Raw genomic sequence first — 15,396 nt, forward strand, 5'->3', positions numbered from 1 at the left:
GGGCTGGGTTCTCAGGTGTGTACTGGCTCACTCCGTCAGCTGCTCGGTGGAGCCTGGCCCTCCTGGCTCTGTCAGACACATGCTGGGGGGTTGCGGGCCCACAGGTCTTGGGTCCCTGGGCCCGGAGCTTGGTCTGCTCTGGCGCAGCCAGCTGTGTGGTGAGCCTGCGGGCCAGTCGCCATGGCCCCCTTGGGCTTCTACACTGTGGCTGCTGGGTGACCCCTCTCCAGGGGCTCTCCTCTTGTCTTCTCTGGTTGGGGTCCACAATTGTCACTGTGGCGGTCCTCCTGGGGCTCTTGTGCTGTGGGGGGCCTCTGAATCTCTGTGGCCTTGGTTCCCCACACACACAATCAGACACTTAATGAAGAAACCTTGAACACAAGCGCATTAACACTCACAGGTGTGCACAAAGGTATGCAAACAGGTACTCAGACACACACTATCTTGGTCGGCTGCTGCCTATAAACACATCTTCTGTTAGTAGTACTGTGTGCTGTTCAGTAACATTTATTGTTTGCTGTTACTTATACATATGTTGCTTGTTACCATGGTTTCTCTGCTGTGTTTTTGTTGTTTTGTTTCTGCTTCTTCCTTCAGCAGGTGTTGAAGCAGATGTTCTCTCTCTCTCCCTCTCCTTTACTATTTTTCTCTCCCTGTCCTTCTGTGAACTTTCTCCCCAACTTCGCTTTCTTTACTATTTTTCCTTTCAATCACTCAGTCTTGCCCATTGTGATTGTAATAACTCATAAAATCCTAATAAAGTTCTAATAAAAAATGACTATCAAGGAGACCATCCATCCATTCATTATAGCAAATGGTCCACTTGAGAAAATAAATCTGTTTGGCATTTTTTTGGCCGTCAGACAATAATTCTGATTGCTACATTAGCAGGCAGGAACAACAACAAAAATAAAACAAAGAAAAAAATGAAAAGAAAAGGAGTTGGATTCAGTCTAGTATTATGAGAGCAAGGCAGATTCTTCTAGGCAGTTTGTAAGTGAAAGGGAGTGGCATCAGTCCAAAGGTGGGCTTGTGAGATGGGTAGCTGGAGCATTTGAGAACATATAATAATAAAAAGGTTGGCGGTACACTATATACTATATATATTAAGAGTGATGGAGCTTGTTTGACTGCAGCCAAGGATGATTGATGGTGATGAATTTGTTTCATATTTTTTTGCATTGTAATGTCATAAATGTTCGGAAAAAATCATGATAATAAAACTGTTCTGATTTTGCTATTCCCTAAACCAGAGCACAATAACACAATGCTAAAAGAAAAGAGAGAGACAGAGAGATGGCCATTTACAAAGACACAACAGAGGACAGTCTGTCGGCCGCTTGGGGGCAACAATCCCAGATTCACTCCATACTAATTCTAACGTCAAAGTTTCCTATGACCACTAGATGGCGAAAGAAGCCAAGAGAAATATGTCCCATGTGGCGGCCAGACCTGCATCACTGACAAAGTAAATACCAGACTTTTACAAGCTTTCTGTTTTTATTGCCCAGAGAAAAGTCAACCAGAAAGAGAGTATGTTCTGTTTGTGTCAAATCGTGATGTGAGAGGAGGTTATGTAGTCTAGTCTAGGCTCAACCTAAACCTCCAGACTTCTAATGTTGTTGGCCTTGCATGATTTGCTATTACTGAAACAACTGGGAACATTTAAAAGGAAATCTCGGCTGTAATTACTGCTTGCAGAGATGGTTGTAAATTGAAATTGACAGTAAGGAAGTAAAACGAAAATACGGTTTTCCTGCAGGGTTTACTAAGCATGATTAAGTGAAGCAGCGATTTCGTCAGCAGACTGAAGTCATAATTTTGTGAAGTTGTAGGTGGAAGGGTTTCTGTGGGCCCTTTAATTCTATTACATAACAACAAAGTGAAAAAGGAAAGGAAAACAACAGCCCACTTTCAAGTTGATTAATCTAACTGGTAAAAATGAAAGTTTGATGGAGGAGCACTTTCAGCCTTCGGGAGAAGATTATGTGACCAAAACCTTGCAGATGATTTACCAAAGGTAAAACTTTTTTCCCTTAACTGTTATAATAATATAATATCCAGCGTTATAACAGACTGGCCTCCAGAGGTCTGGAGATCAGCTAGCCCACTTCTTATCCTTCGTCTTCTTCTTTTGAGACTTTGTTGCCTTGGCTGTGTTTTGGGTAACTGTAAAGACTCATCATGACCCATGTTCAATGTTCTGGCTGAAGGAGGGAAGTTCTTGTCCAAGATTTTAAAGTCTATTGACTCCATAATGCAGTGAAGTCATCCTGTACCCTTAGCAGAAAAACAGTCCCAAAGCATAATGTTTCCACCTTCATGCTTGACTGTGGGGATGGTGTTGAGCTTGATTTTGGTTTCATCTGACCACTATATTTTCTTAAGACGGATCTGTACTTCTTGAGGGGACCTGGCGGACGCTGCAGGATTTGAATGCATTAAAATGTAGTGTTACAAATGGTATTCTTGGTGACTGTGGTCCCAACTGCTTCCCGATTTTTAGCAGGTCCTCGTTCCTCCTTTGGGCGGATGCACCACTTTTCTCTTGATCATCCTCACCCCATGAGGCAAGATATTGAATGGAGCTTCAGACTGAGGGGGATTGAAGGGGGAATTTATATTTCTTCCATTTCCAAATAACCACACCAACAGTTGTCACCTTCTCACCAAGCTTTTTGGTGATGGTCTTGTAGCCCATTCAGTATTTTTGTATGATTATCATATGACAGATGTGTTACAACTTGTAACACATCTAGTGGGAGGCTAAAACGTGCTCCTGCCATTACTGTGCTGTCCAGTAGGCGGCAGGCGTAGACCAACATGATTTATGGGCATGACTGGAACAAAGCACCCCTAGGGACTATAGGCTCTCCCCGTTGCAGACTTCCAGTATTTCTTTCTGATGGATCAATGACAGTAAAAGTGCAGGTGCGTTCGTAGATAAATAGATGTCAGCTTCTGGTTCGTACTCATTTTTCATTTCTTGGCACCGAGGAAAATGTGTACTATTGCTAATTTTTTTCACCTAATGTGGAACTACTGTTGGATCTGTGACTGCTATATTCTTATAAGCAGTCACAGCTTCTTTAGTATGTTTGTTTCGAAAATACACGAGTCAGTCAAAAGCCTGTCAGACCTAGAAATATAATTGAAGCTGTGCTATTGTGATGCATGATTCTGGGTGTGACGCACTTGTCTAAATCATTTCCTTTTAAAACAAGCAATGCCAGTGACTGAGCACATTATGGAGCCTTATTAAAGGCAGAGCTGCAGTTTATGGAACTTGCTCTTAAATGTTTATATCAATATGATTTCTCCAGGGCTTCGCCTCGTGTCTGGTAACAAGACTTTACACATGAAGAACATTTTGATCCAACTGCTTTGTTAGTCCTACATTTGCATTCATCCTTCACCAGAATCCAGTTTATCTCTTTCAGTTTGCTTATCATCTCGTCTCTACAAAAGGTCGCTGTGTGCTCTCAGCAAAGAACAACACCTAGTATTCCCATAAGTCTTTGGAATTACATTCACTTGTTATCTCACACACTCAAAAATCAAGTGGTGTTTCTTGTTATTATAAAAGCCCCCAGTGGCTCTCAGACCTGAAGCACGATTGGCTCATTGCATCTGTTGCTAGGCTACGGCTGTATGGTATGTCTCGGCATCGCATTAAGGAAGAAAATGAAAAGAGATGAGAACAAGGAGAAGATGCTATATAACATTATTTAATAATGGTAATCTATGGTGTAACCATAAAACATTTACAAAATATTCACAGGCCGATGCTGTCCGTTGACAATACATTTATTTCAACGCTATATATTCAAATAAAAAGTTTATACTCGGAGCACATCATTCAGACGCTGCGTCCTGTAGAGAAATCAATCATGTGTGACATCATACAATAATCTCCATACTAATTTCATTTACATATCCAAGAATCTGCAAACAAGCGCTGGTACAAACCGAGAATAACGGCCCTGTACAAAATTTACAACAGAACATCTTATCATATAAGCCATCAGACATGGTCTAAAATGACCAATAATTTCTCCCTGATCACCATGTACAAATACATTGTACCTCAGTCTCATTTTCGTAAAAATGGTATACATCTCTCAATCACAAATGGGTGATTTTTTTTCTATAAAGATTCCTCACATGATAACATGATGTGAAAATAGCTTATGTCATTTCAACAGGGCAAACACAAACTGTGTTAAACATTTCTATTGCTATATATATATATATATATTTATTGATTTCAGAGGTTTCTCAATGTATGAAAAGTGCCTTTACATTTGTGGCAGGAATTTACAGTAAGAGATCATTATTGGTGAATGTCTGTCCTTTTTTTTTTCTTCTGGGCAAAAAAGTATGTGCTTCCTTTCCATTAGCTTTGTGAGATAACAAAAAAAGTCCGGTGAGGATCAACGGGCTCTCCCTTCTTTTTTGGTCTTTACATCAAAAGCAAACTCCAAGAGGGAGGAGCAACGGTGGTTTGATTTTGTCTCGAAAAACTCAAGGAAGAACTCTACAGTTTTAACAGTTTTCTAGCAGTCCAATTGGAAGCAACTGGAGCAGAGATCGGTTTATGTTCATCAGCTTCCACCACCTTCTGCTCTGCCTGCGTTCTTCACTCATATTTCCCCGGCTCTCTTGGAACATCAGACCTGGGAGATCTCTCAAAATTGCCGTCCATCATGCAGCGGCCAGTGTAGGAAAAGTAGCAAGCCAGGCCTGCATATGGAGTAAGGCGGTTCCCAAAGGCAGTTACCCCATTAAGCTGTCTGAACTCAAGGGTCTATGCGGAAAGCTAAAAGCTTGTCAGAGTGTTGGTTATTCAGGGTGCGCAGGTCCGGCAGACGAAGCAGCAACTTTGGGAAGAGCGTGCTGTCATCTGGGCGGCGACTGGTGATGAGTGAACGCAGAGCTTTTATTAGATTCTCCTGCAATTGCTCTACTGCGCCAACCTCCACTATACCAGAGCGATCTAAAAAAAGAAAAAAGGAGGAAACAAAGTAGCATTAGACATAAGAAATGTGTTTGTGTGAGAAGTATGAGCTTGTATGCACATAGGTGCGTGACTCTTACCAGCAGATACGAGCACGACAGCCATAAAAAGTGCCATCTCATCTGGTTCCAGACCCAAAGATCCTAGCTTCTCACTGAAATCAAACATGGAATCCAATAATGAGCCCATACCAAGGGCTCTCAAGGATGCCAGTGAGTATGTCTGTCCGTTGAGGAAGGTCACCGTCCTTTCTTTGGGGTCAAACAGTGAGCAGAACCTCACCATAAGAACCTGTCAGCAAAACAAGAGCAGTTCAGCATCGAGGGAAAAAGAAACGTAAAAAGAAAAGCCCCAAAGACACAAATCGTATTCAAAGAGGCATACCTGGAAAGTACCAGATTTGAGCAGCATGACCTGATCATGCTGGCTGAGTGTCTGGAAGCCTGGGATGCTCTTTGCAAACTCCACCACTTCTTTAACAGCAGGGGTGAAGCACTGGGAGAAAGACTCCCACACCTCCTGACTGGAGCGACTGGCCGGAGCCACAGGACATGAATTGAGTGGGCATGCCTGCAGAAGACAGAGAAAAGGGAGAAAGAGGAGCATTATGGGCTTTTTATTGACTGGAATTTAAAAAGGCTTTCATAGAGTCAAAAGGAGAGGGAGACTCACCAGAACCTTGGCTCCTCCGTTCAGCTTCCAGGGACACTGGTTTTGGTTTGAGGACTCTCTGGCTGGGAAACTGTTCTGATTGGCTGCGTAGCCCTGAGACGATATGTTACCGCTGACAGGACACTGGTTCTGATTGGAGGAGAACGTGTACTTGGCGTTGTCGACGTTTGCGTTGGTGGTGCTTTCGCTGCCGGTAGGTGGGACGGGGAAGTTTGGGGGGACGTGGTAGTTAGCTGTCAGGTTCGCCTGCTCCACCTGAACTGCGTGCTGCGTCTGGGCAGTCGCGTGCAACAGGGCAGGCTCCTGCCCCGCGCTGTTCTGGAAAGAGGAAGCGCCAAGGTTGCCGTTGCCAGCAGCCATCTTGAGTGGTTTCTCATTACCGTGGTAAGACTGAATTATGGAGCCGGCTCCTTCACTCGTCTGGTTCTGTGGACTGCATGGAGCATCGGGAGGAGGTGACACCTCCATTTCCATGGAAGCCGATTCATTGAGACTGTTCATGTAGCTCTGCATCTCATCCAAAAGCCTCTGCTTCTCCCGCTTGGGAATACGCCCAAAACGCACAGCTGAGGACAAAAGCAGACAGAAATGAGCATCTCTGTTAGCATCTTACAGCACTGACACTTGTATGCGTAAAATGTTCACATTCAAACAAATATCCTACATGTTACTCTCAAACTCTAATCTAAATGTATTACTAATCCCAAGATCTCTCATCTGTCTCTGACTATTCTTTCTCCATCACAGCTGTTACACCACACTACAGACCCAGAAGCCTCCATCTTTTCATCCTCCTCTTCAGCCTTTACATTCCTCCCTTCCCCCCACTTCGATGCCCTACCTCCACTGACAGTCCTATTTATAGTACACTGTATGCTACACCACCTCCTCCCCCACGAGTCTTTCTCTTTCTGCCTTTCAGTGAAGCGCAGGCTCTTTCTTTTTTTCCTCTAGAAGTAGGTCACTGGGTCAATACCACCAAACGTGATGTCATTAGCAGAGTGACACAGTGGGTGATGAGTGGAAAGGTCAGAGGTACAGAAAGGCAGGTGAGAGAGCCGAAAAGACAGAGGGTCGAAGGCGGCTGATCAAAAATCAATTTCGTGCTGGCGAGTCGCAGACATCAGCCGAAAACCAGAAAGTGGGTGGAACCACTTTTCCCATGAACATTATGTTGTTATTATCGTATTTTTCATTTACGGTGTTTTGTGTGCTTATTCAAAAAATCTAAATGGCTCAAATCTGATGAATTAGCAGTTGATTTCTCGCTTCTGGCTTTTTTGGGGGGGGGGGGGGGGGGGGGGGTCGGCTAAAAAATGTTTGCGCCAGAAAGAAAAAAAAAAACTTGATTTATTATCACCTAGTTTAGCCATCTTCCCCTGGAGATTTAACTCCTGAAGGTGAAAATAACACACAAAAGCTGATTACCTGCAATCATATGTTTAATATTCAATTTAAGCAGTGTATGTTTTTGTGATTAACTAGACAGAATAACATTAAATCTCAAATGATTTGAAATGCCCGTGTCGGGAAAGAGCGTACGTGACTGCGAACGGGAAGGGTAATCAACAACTTTGTGCCCCAATTTCCTAAAATAAACTAGTATTTTTCACAGTTTCTACATGACTGATGACTACTGAGACTCTCCAGCTCCTCTTGCCATTAATCAGAGAGCAGCGCAAGGAGAAAGGGAGGCAGAGGAGGACAAAGACAAGAGGAGGAAATAGTGGAAAGGAGATAAGTAGAAAATTCAACTTTTTGATGAGGAGTAAGGCTAGTGGCTTCGACAGTGGGATTATGCTTTTGTTGTAAGCTGTGACAGAAATGAATTTGGACTTTGTTTTCGCATCTTGTACAAAGTGGATTAAAATGATTCTCTGTTTAAGCCAGTGTAAAATACTGGTGGGAATAAATCCATCAGAATTTACTTATGTCTAAATATCTTCATGCAATGACATGATCTCTCACCATCTCTGGACATGCCCACGGAGAGACACTTCTTGAAGCGGCAGTGCTGGCACCGGTTACGGTTCATGCGCATGATGAGACAGTTTTCATTCTTCACACACATCTTGTAGTGGATATTCTGCTGAATGCTGCGCCTGAAGAAACCCTGTGGAAGGAGGGTAGGAAGAATAGAGGCTGTGAAGGGTGCCTTTTGTGTCATTGTGTTTTTTGTACACAATGAAAAGGAAAGACGTGACATAATATAATCTTTCTTTGGTCTCACCTTGCAGCCCTCACAGGCATGCACGCCATAATGGAACCCAGATGCGATGTCCCCACACACCTTACACAGAAGCACCATACCTCCGGTTTCTGTGAAAGAGGAAGTCACAACAGTTGTCAGATGAAGAAACACAATGAAAAACATCTGATGGCCAAGGAAGGAGGAGAACAGGGAGGAGGGTGGCGAGCAGGTACTTACTGGTGAACGTGCCAGTGAAGCCACAAGGCCTTTTGGCAACAGTGGGATGGTTGTAGGTCGGTGATGACACCGTCGTAATTTGCGCAGCTGGAGCACTGTTAACTTCGGGAAACTGAAAGACCATTTTCGGGGAAGGTGTTCCTCCCCCTGGCTCCCCTCTTTGCTTCAGGGCTCCGATCTCCTGAAAGGAGACACCCTCTGGGGATGAAGGCTGTGAGTGGGAGGAGGGCGACTGGGTCTGGTATCCACTTGACGGGCTGCCAGGACTCGGACTGGCGCTTCCAGACGAGCCAGCGTACAAGATAACACCACCTGAAAGAGCACAGAGGGTCCAAAACTCAGTGCACAGGCACAAACTAGTAGAGAGTTGAAGTGTTGAGCAATCATCTGCTTTCATCTGAGCTTACTTGGCAGACTTTTGCAAACACAGACACAAAACCCTGACCTTGTTGGGACAACAGAAATTTGATCCGATGAGCAATTTAGAAAAAAGAAGAAAAAAAAAAGAAAGAAAGAAAAGTGACAGCTTGAGGAACAACAACTCTGACCTGGATATTTTTGTGCAGTCTTTTCAGTTTTTAATCTGATAACAATGAGATAAGGAAAAAAATGCCTGAGTCATGCCAAATCATACCTTCAAGTAACCTGCTTGACAATGCTTTTACTGATGAGTGATGGAAAAATAGGAGAAGTAGTAACTGAAATAGACACAGCATGCAACTAGTTAAAGATCTTCATCTCTCAACTGTCATAAACTATCATAAACTATTGATAAAATAGCCTATGATATATCACATCACACACACCAAACCTTCTGGAATAGGGAACTCCATTAAATACATCATATCATATCATATTATGACAGTAAGTCACTGTATGTTCACAATGAGAGCCACAGAGAGTTCACAAACAGGCCTTTGTTTAGGGATGTCAGATCAAGTTGGAAATGCCCTATTACCTCTAAACACAACACCCAAACCCCTCCGTCACCACCACCACCCCCGCCCTTTCCTTTGCAGACAGTGTTCCTCCCCGCAAGATGAAAGACTGCCCCTCACGTGCAGGCTGAGCCAGCCAGCTCTCTGCATGCTTCCTTTCAGAACAGAGTCCTTTCTACGCTCCCTCCGCCTTTCCCCCCTCCCTTTTTCTCTTATCCTCCTCCCTTCCTCCCTCCCCTCTCCGGCTCCGGGCCTGCAGACCCATCTATCCGCCAGCCACCTGACCAGGAGCTCACATGGACTCTTGACACAGTTCCCGCCTGGCTCACAAGGCTCTTTGCGCAGTCCCGTGTAGACAACAACAGCAGCAGTGCCATAACAAGCGCTAGGGCAGATCACGTTTGGAGTGGAGAAGGCTTTTAATGCTGTGGCTAGAGATACGGAGGAGAGCAAGCGGGGAACGGCACAAGCTAATGAATTCCACTGAGTCACTAGAAACTGCGCAGAGGGCAACAGTCACGTTGTTGCCGGTCACTGTTTTCACACTTTAACACAATTTCAAAGGCTGACATTGTGCTTTTTGTGTGTGTGTGTGTTTAGATGAATCAGGCTAGAGGGAGGAAAAACCCACCAAGCAATCTTCCCTACCTTTAAAGCTACCATAATTGTTTTAATTTATGGTAATATAAGTGAGTGATTATCTCTTCAAATAATTTTAAGAATTTATGGATTTAGGCTTACTTTGGTACCCCCCCCCCCCGTATTTAGCTGACAGTTTGAACCACTTGTTCATTTTTTACCAGATCACTGTGTCACATATCCGAGAAGACCTGCCAACTGTAACATTTCCTGCACGCACAATTCTTCACCCAGAAACTGCATCAGATATTCTCACATTATGATTGTGATCATACCTTGTGGGTCAGTATTAAGCTACTTGTAATGTATCGGGTCTGTGAATTTACCACCCAACAGGTTAGTGTAGTCAAAGTCAAAAATGCCTGCTCTGTGTGTGGCAGTGTTATCCAAAGCGGTGTAAATATAATTAGAATGTCTGCTCTGTAATTCTGTGCACATTTCCTCTCAAGGACCTGGAATCATTTGAGAAAAGTGTGCCCTGTCTCTTTTGCTTTCTCTTCTTGAGAAAACACGTGCTGGATTGCTGTTTAGCTCTAAGTGCCTCCTTAATTCCACCGCTTACACGTGTCAACACTGAATGCTCCAACAGAGTATGCGTGTATGTGTGTGTGGACGTGTGTGGGGTGGCAGCTCTGGGCAGGCGGTTACTTCCCTGTGCACACAAATGTTGCTTGTTCAGTTTTTCTGCATGATTTGTGAGAGAGGTAGTTTTATGGGCATGTGGCTCACCTGCGGAGGGCAGGGTGACACCCTGCAGACACACGGGCTCTTCCACACCCACTTTCTACGCTCAGAAGTAACAACCCCGCCCAGCTTGTCGAGTAGAAAAACATTCCATATTCTGAATGCTTGTAACGATTTCCTGGAATATGGCTTGACTGGGCTATGGAATGAGCTCTGGGAATGTCACCCCCGCTGTGCTCAGGCACAGGTTACAACATGTGACTTGCGGATACACATACAGCCACAAGAACTACAGAATAAACAATGCAACCGCCTCCTTTTTTTTTTTCTTTCTTTTTTTTTGCCAGTCCTCTCTGACTTCCCATCTCGTGTGTTCCCTCCCCCTGGGCATGCACGGACGCCTGTAGAAAATGTGGAAATCATGCTCCATCTGCAACTTGACTGTCCTCTGTCATGTGAACGTTTACCTCTGTGCATGGGCAGTAAGCCTCCCTCCACGTGCAACTACTGGCTTCATGTCATATGCTCATTTATGAAGCGTTTGTCATGGAGGATAGTTCTTAGAAGGAGCAGCGGACAGTTTTTTTTTCATATTAGAAGCACTTGAGAAGATTTTTTTTAATTAACATAATGGAAGAGGCTGACCCAATTTGAACTTTGTTTAAGGAGTTCTCAAGTTCAAAGGATTACATGTAGATCCTCTGGGCTGAGCAATGCAAACGTAGCCTAGAAAAAAGTATTTATTCTCAGGAGTGACATGCTCCCTATAGTATAGTCAGGATTTTAATGTGAAATGTGAAATCTTTGTGGGGGGGGGGGGGGGGGGGTTTCTTTTTAATCTAACACAATGAATCTGGTTTCATTTTCCTGCTAGTGCCCAACATATGCATTCATCTGCTTAAACATGTTGGATTTTTTTGTAAGTTCGTCAATAATCACGCTTTGAGATCAAGGAGAGGAAAACTCCATGAAGACTACAGGGTTCATGAGAGCTGGTCATGAACAGCTGCAGTGTTTCTCTGCATTCATTCTCATCACAGAGTCATACCATTAACCATTCCTATTGCAGATTCCTACTGCTACTGATTAGCTTAGTCATTCAACTACTGCACCCACAATCTTTCTGGTACTTTTTCAGTTGAAAGGAGTGAGGTTGAACACGTCACGGCTCCCTGAAGCGGGTTGATACCATGACATTATATCCCAATTACACGATGAACACTTATTAAAGTACTCATCTTCCATTTGACTGCTGTGAAACTGAATATGGGCAGCATGGTGGCGCCGTGGTTGCCTCACAGCAAGAAGGTCCTGGGTTTGAATCCACCGGCCAGCTGTGGCCTTTCTGTGTGGAGTTTGCATTTTCACCTCTTGCCTGCTTGGGTTCTCACATGTGCTGCAGCTCCCTCCCACCATGCAAAGACATGTACGTTAGGTTAATTGGAGAGTCTAGGTTTACTGATTTTGTGAGCATGAATGGTTATGGTAAATGGTAAATGGACTGGTTCTTATATAGCGCTTTTCTACTCATCTGAGCACTCAAAGCGCTTTACACAACTTGTGCATTCACCCATTCACACCCATTCGCACAAGCACATCTTTTTAAGTGCTTCATAGCTAACATTCACACACATTCATACTCCGATGGATGCATCGGAGAGCAATTTGGGGTTAGTATCTTGCCCAAGGATATTTGGCATGTAGACTAGGGGAAGCCAGGAATCGAACCACCAACCTTCCGATCAGTGGATGACCTGCTCTACCACCTGAGCTACAGCCACCCCATATCTGTCTCTGAGTGTTAGAATTGCTATAGAATGGCAACCTGTGCAGGCTGTACCCCACCTCTCACCTCCCTCCGTGTGACAGGTGGGATAGGCTCCAACCCAACCATGACCCTGAATTGGATAAGCGGAAGAAAATGGATGGATGTACTGACAATCATCCAGAAAGGTTGACTAGTTACTATTGATAGAGACAGCTTTAAAATAAATACCCATATAATATTGAAACAATGTGAAAGGAAGTCAGAACAGGTTTTGTTGTGTCATCTGATTTAACTGTAACCCTTAGAAATAAATAACCTTTCACATGCTTTGGCCTTTTTATTGCAGAAAGGGTTTATGTGCTGTTATTACCAACAACATCCCATCAAAGCACCAATCTAAACAACTTTATTTATTCTGAATGAAAAGAAAAACAATCAACAGTCCATGTTGAAGTGACCTTTTATCATTTCATTGACAACATTGTGAAGGTTAGCCTTAGTTCATGTGACAACTGCTCAGTGCCCCTATGATAATGACTTCAGTCTGGTATTTATCATGTTATTTTGTTCCATTACACCGCCCAAATAGAAATACCAGCGTGTAATTGAAACGGCTTGGCCTTGTCACCCAAAAAACTAGTTGATGCTGGCAAATGTAGGTTAATATGTTCTTTCACATCCCACGTCCTGTGATAGGCTACCCCCCAAAAAAGGACGCTCCTTTTAATTACTAATGAACATTTCAAATCAGCTATAGTAACTAATATGAGAGAGAAGGCTGGTTAAACCCCTCTGACCCACTGACCAATCTACCAACGAATAAAGAGGAATCCCCGTGTGAGCTGAGCGCGCGCACAATGCGCGCGACAGAGAGGAACAACCGTGAGAGGAGCAGTGTACTTGGAATCATGCGCGGCACGTGGATACTGAGGCTGTGTACACGTGCTGTCAGCTCGAGGCGGGGTGGCTGCGTATTAAAAATCAGGTGCATGATTCGCAACATCACGAACGGGTTTTTTTGTGTGTTGTTTTTTACCCAGGGTGCACTAGGCGGAGAGCGCGTGAAAGAACAGTTAAAATGGCCACAGTCGACCAAGGACTTATGCCCGTGATGTTTAGATTTAAATTATATCGTGAGATCTAGGTGCAGCGTGAAGTTGCTGTAATGGTTTAAAGCGTTATATCAATAGAGCGTCACTGCTTTATTGCTTTTTATCTATATGTTCGCCTATAACAATGGCGCTCTCAGCCAGTGAGCGACGGAGTGAATAGGAGGCGGTTTAACTCTTATCGATTTCATGAGTCAGATATGATCTGTTCATTCATCATCAGCTCTCGCTACATTTAGATCGTGATTCAGGGGCTGGCAGAACTACATGTTTACTCCAAGCGCGGCTCTTGGAGCCAGTGTGGAAGGAGAATTTGGCACAGATTTCATGTTTGTGGAGCAGTGGGCGTGACTCCTCCCTGACATCGCCTCCTCACTTGTGTTTGGGGAAAAGTGCCACGCTTATGACCAGCAAACTTCTAATGAATCACATGTTTGTTAGTTGACAACCTCCCATTGGATGAAAACATCCAGAAGTGGTTTTGGGAGCAAGAACTTTAAGATCCCAAAAAAAAAACGCGGACGCACCGCGGGTGGGTCAGCACGTTATTGTTCCTTATCTGTCTGCAGATAAGCCTGTCATTAAATTAGCACTCTGATGATGGGGCGACCAAACGTGGGGAAGGCTGTGGGATGACAACGTGCCCGGTCAGAGGGCGTTCAGGGTCGCGCTTCACGTGAGTTTGTTTACATGCAGAGAATCGGAAGTCCGCCGCAAAGACTGGAGGAGAGGACTTCCCTCTCCGAGTTCAGCTCACTCACTCAAAATCCTCAGACTTGCGCAGCCCAGAAGCACCTGGCAACACGCCAGAGATTGCACAGCTGAATTACAGTCATAGACAAGAGTACAGCGCACAGAAACTCCAACTGCCTATAGCTTAAATAGTTTTCTGGATATCACACATTCATATAGAAGGAGCATAAGATGCAATTAAACTGGATACAAATCCCAACGCATCAGACATGTTCAATAACTGCAGTGATCTGACATGACTCAAAATGACAATTAAAAAAAATAATAATAAAATGGCAGTAAAACTATATATATTACTTAAATATTAGCAATATTTGATCTAATGCAGCTCACTGGCATCTGTCCTCACCTGCACCATTACCCTCAAAGTAAACCTGACAGCGCTGCTTGCCAGCAGCTTTCAGCACCGACCACACAATTTAAAGCTTACTTACCACCAGGACTGTTTTCCATGTTTCCCAGTCGATCGGTGTTGCTCGTTTGTTCCGTATTACTGTAGGCGTTTACTGCTGAACTGACTGCCACTTCTTGTCACCGAGGAGTTTTGTTGATACAGGTGAAAGAGTCATGAACTGCCAGGGCATGTAGAGTGTATCCCAAAGCTCAGACCAAAAGCAGAGTGCGCAGGGCATTGGGGTTCCTGAGAAAACCCAGTGCGCCAAAAAGAAGAAGTAGAAATAATAAAAGTAATAAACTATTTAAAAGCAATTCAGATCAGGTCTCTTATTGATCCCGATATTTTCCCGAGGTGAACAGACGCACGGGGAAGCTCGACTGTCTGTACACTGTGTGATGTCAGACGGATCTCTGTGTAAAAGGGTGTTCTCTGAATTACAGTGGTCCCAACGCGTTCAGCTGCTTGCCATGTACAGTCACCATGAAAACATGATCAGAGTGGAAGTAGTTTAAACACTCCCACACTCATCAATAAGCAACACGCGTCCGAAAATAACCAGCACGTTTTCAGGTGCTTGAGAAATGTGACCATTTTTTTCTTCCCTCCCTGCTCTCCTTTTGTGTGTCCCTCCTGTTTGTTGGTGTGCATCAGGGATGTCTCTCTCTCTCGCTCTCTTTTCTCTTCCTCCCTCTCTGTGTCACGCTCTCTGACAACATTTCACCCCCACTCCTCCCCCCACACCCCCCACTCTTCTTTACTCTTTCTCACTTTCTCATTGGCCGAGAGCCCCGCGTGGAGACGGCACATCGGGCTCGTTCGACACTGGAATGCTGGTTAAAGCTCTGCAGCATGTGCGCGTTGCATGTGAGCTCGCGCTGCCCTACTGACACACATTTTATGCTAATGAGCTGCCTGGGCTCGGCGATAAGAGGGTGAAGCGAGGGAGAGACGGCGAAAGAGGAGAAGAGGTCTCACTCGGGCATCGTCTTTA

At 44.4% G+C, this 15,396-nt stretch overlaps 1 protein-coding gene across 1 annotated transcript; it reads right to left on the bottom strand.

Annotated features, from left to right (window-relative positions):
* Positions 1–3,707: 3,707 nt before the first annotated feature.
* LOC134627844 (nuclear receptor subfamily 1 group D member 1-like) lies at positions 3,708–15,083 on the bottom strand. Its single transcript, XM_063474261.1, has 8 exons — positions 14,443–15,083; positions 8,118–8,429; positions 7,920–8,008; positions 7,658–7,802; positions 5,690–6,255; positions 5,402–5,587; positions 5,098–5,308; positions 3,708–4,996 (listed from the first exon to the last, which is right to left on the bottom strand). Exons 1-8 carry the CDS (start codon positions 14,459–14,461, stop codon positions 4,800–4,802), a joined length of 1,725 nt encoding a protein of 574 aa, XP_063330331.1. The 5' UTR covers positions 14,462–15,083; the 3' UTR covers positions 3,708–4,799.
* Between the last annotated feature and the right edge of the window lie 313 nt (positions 15,084–15,396).

This window comes from Pelmatolapia mariae, linkage group LG5 (genome assembly GCF_036321145.2).
Source record: "Pelmatolapia mariae isolate MD_Pm_ZW linkage group LG5, Pm_UMD_F_2, whole genome shotgun sequence".
Classification (NCBI taxonomy): Eukaryota; Metazoa; Chordata; class Actinopteri; order Cichliformes; family Cichlidae; genus Pelmatolapia; species Pelmatolapia mariae.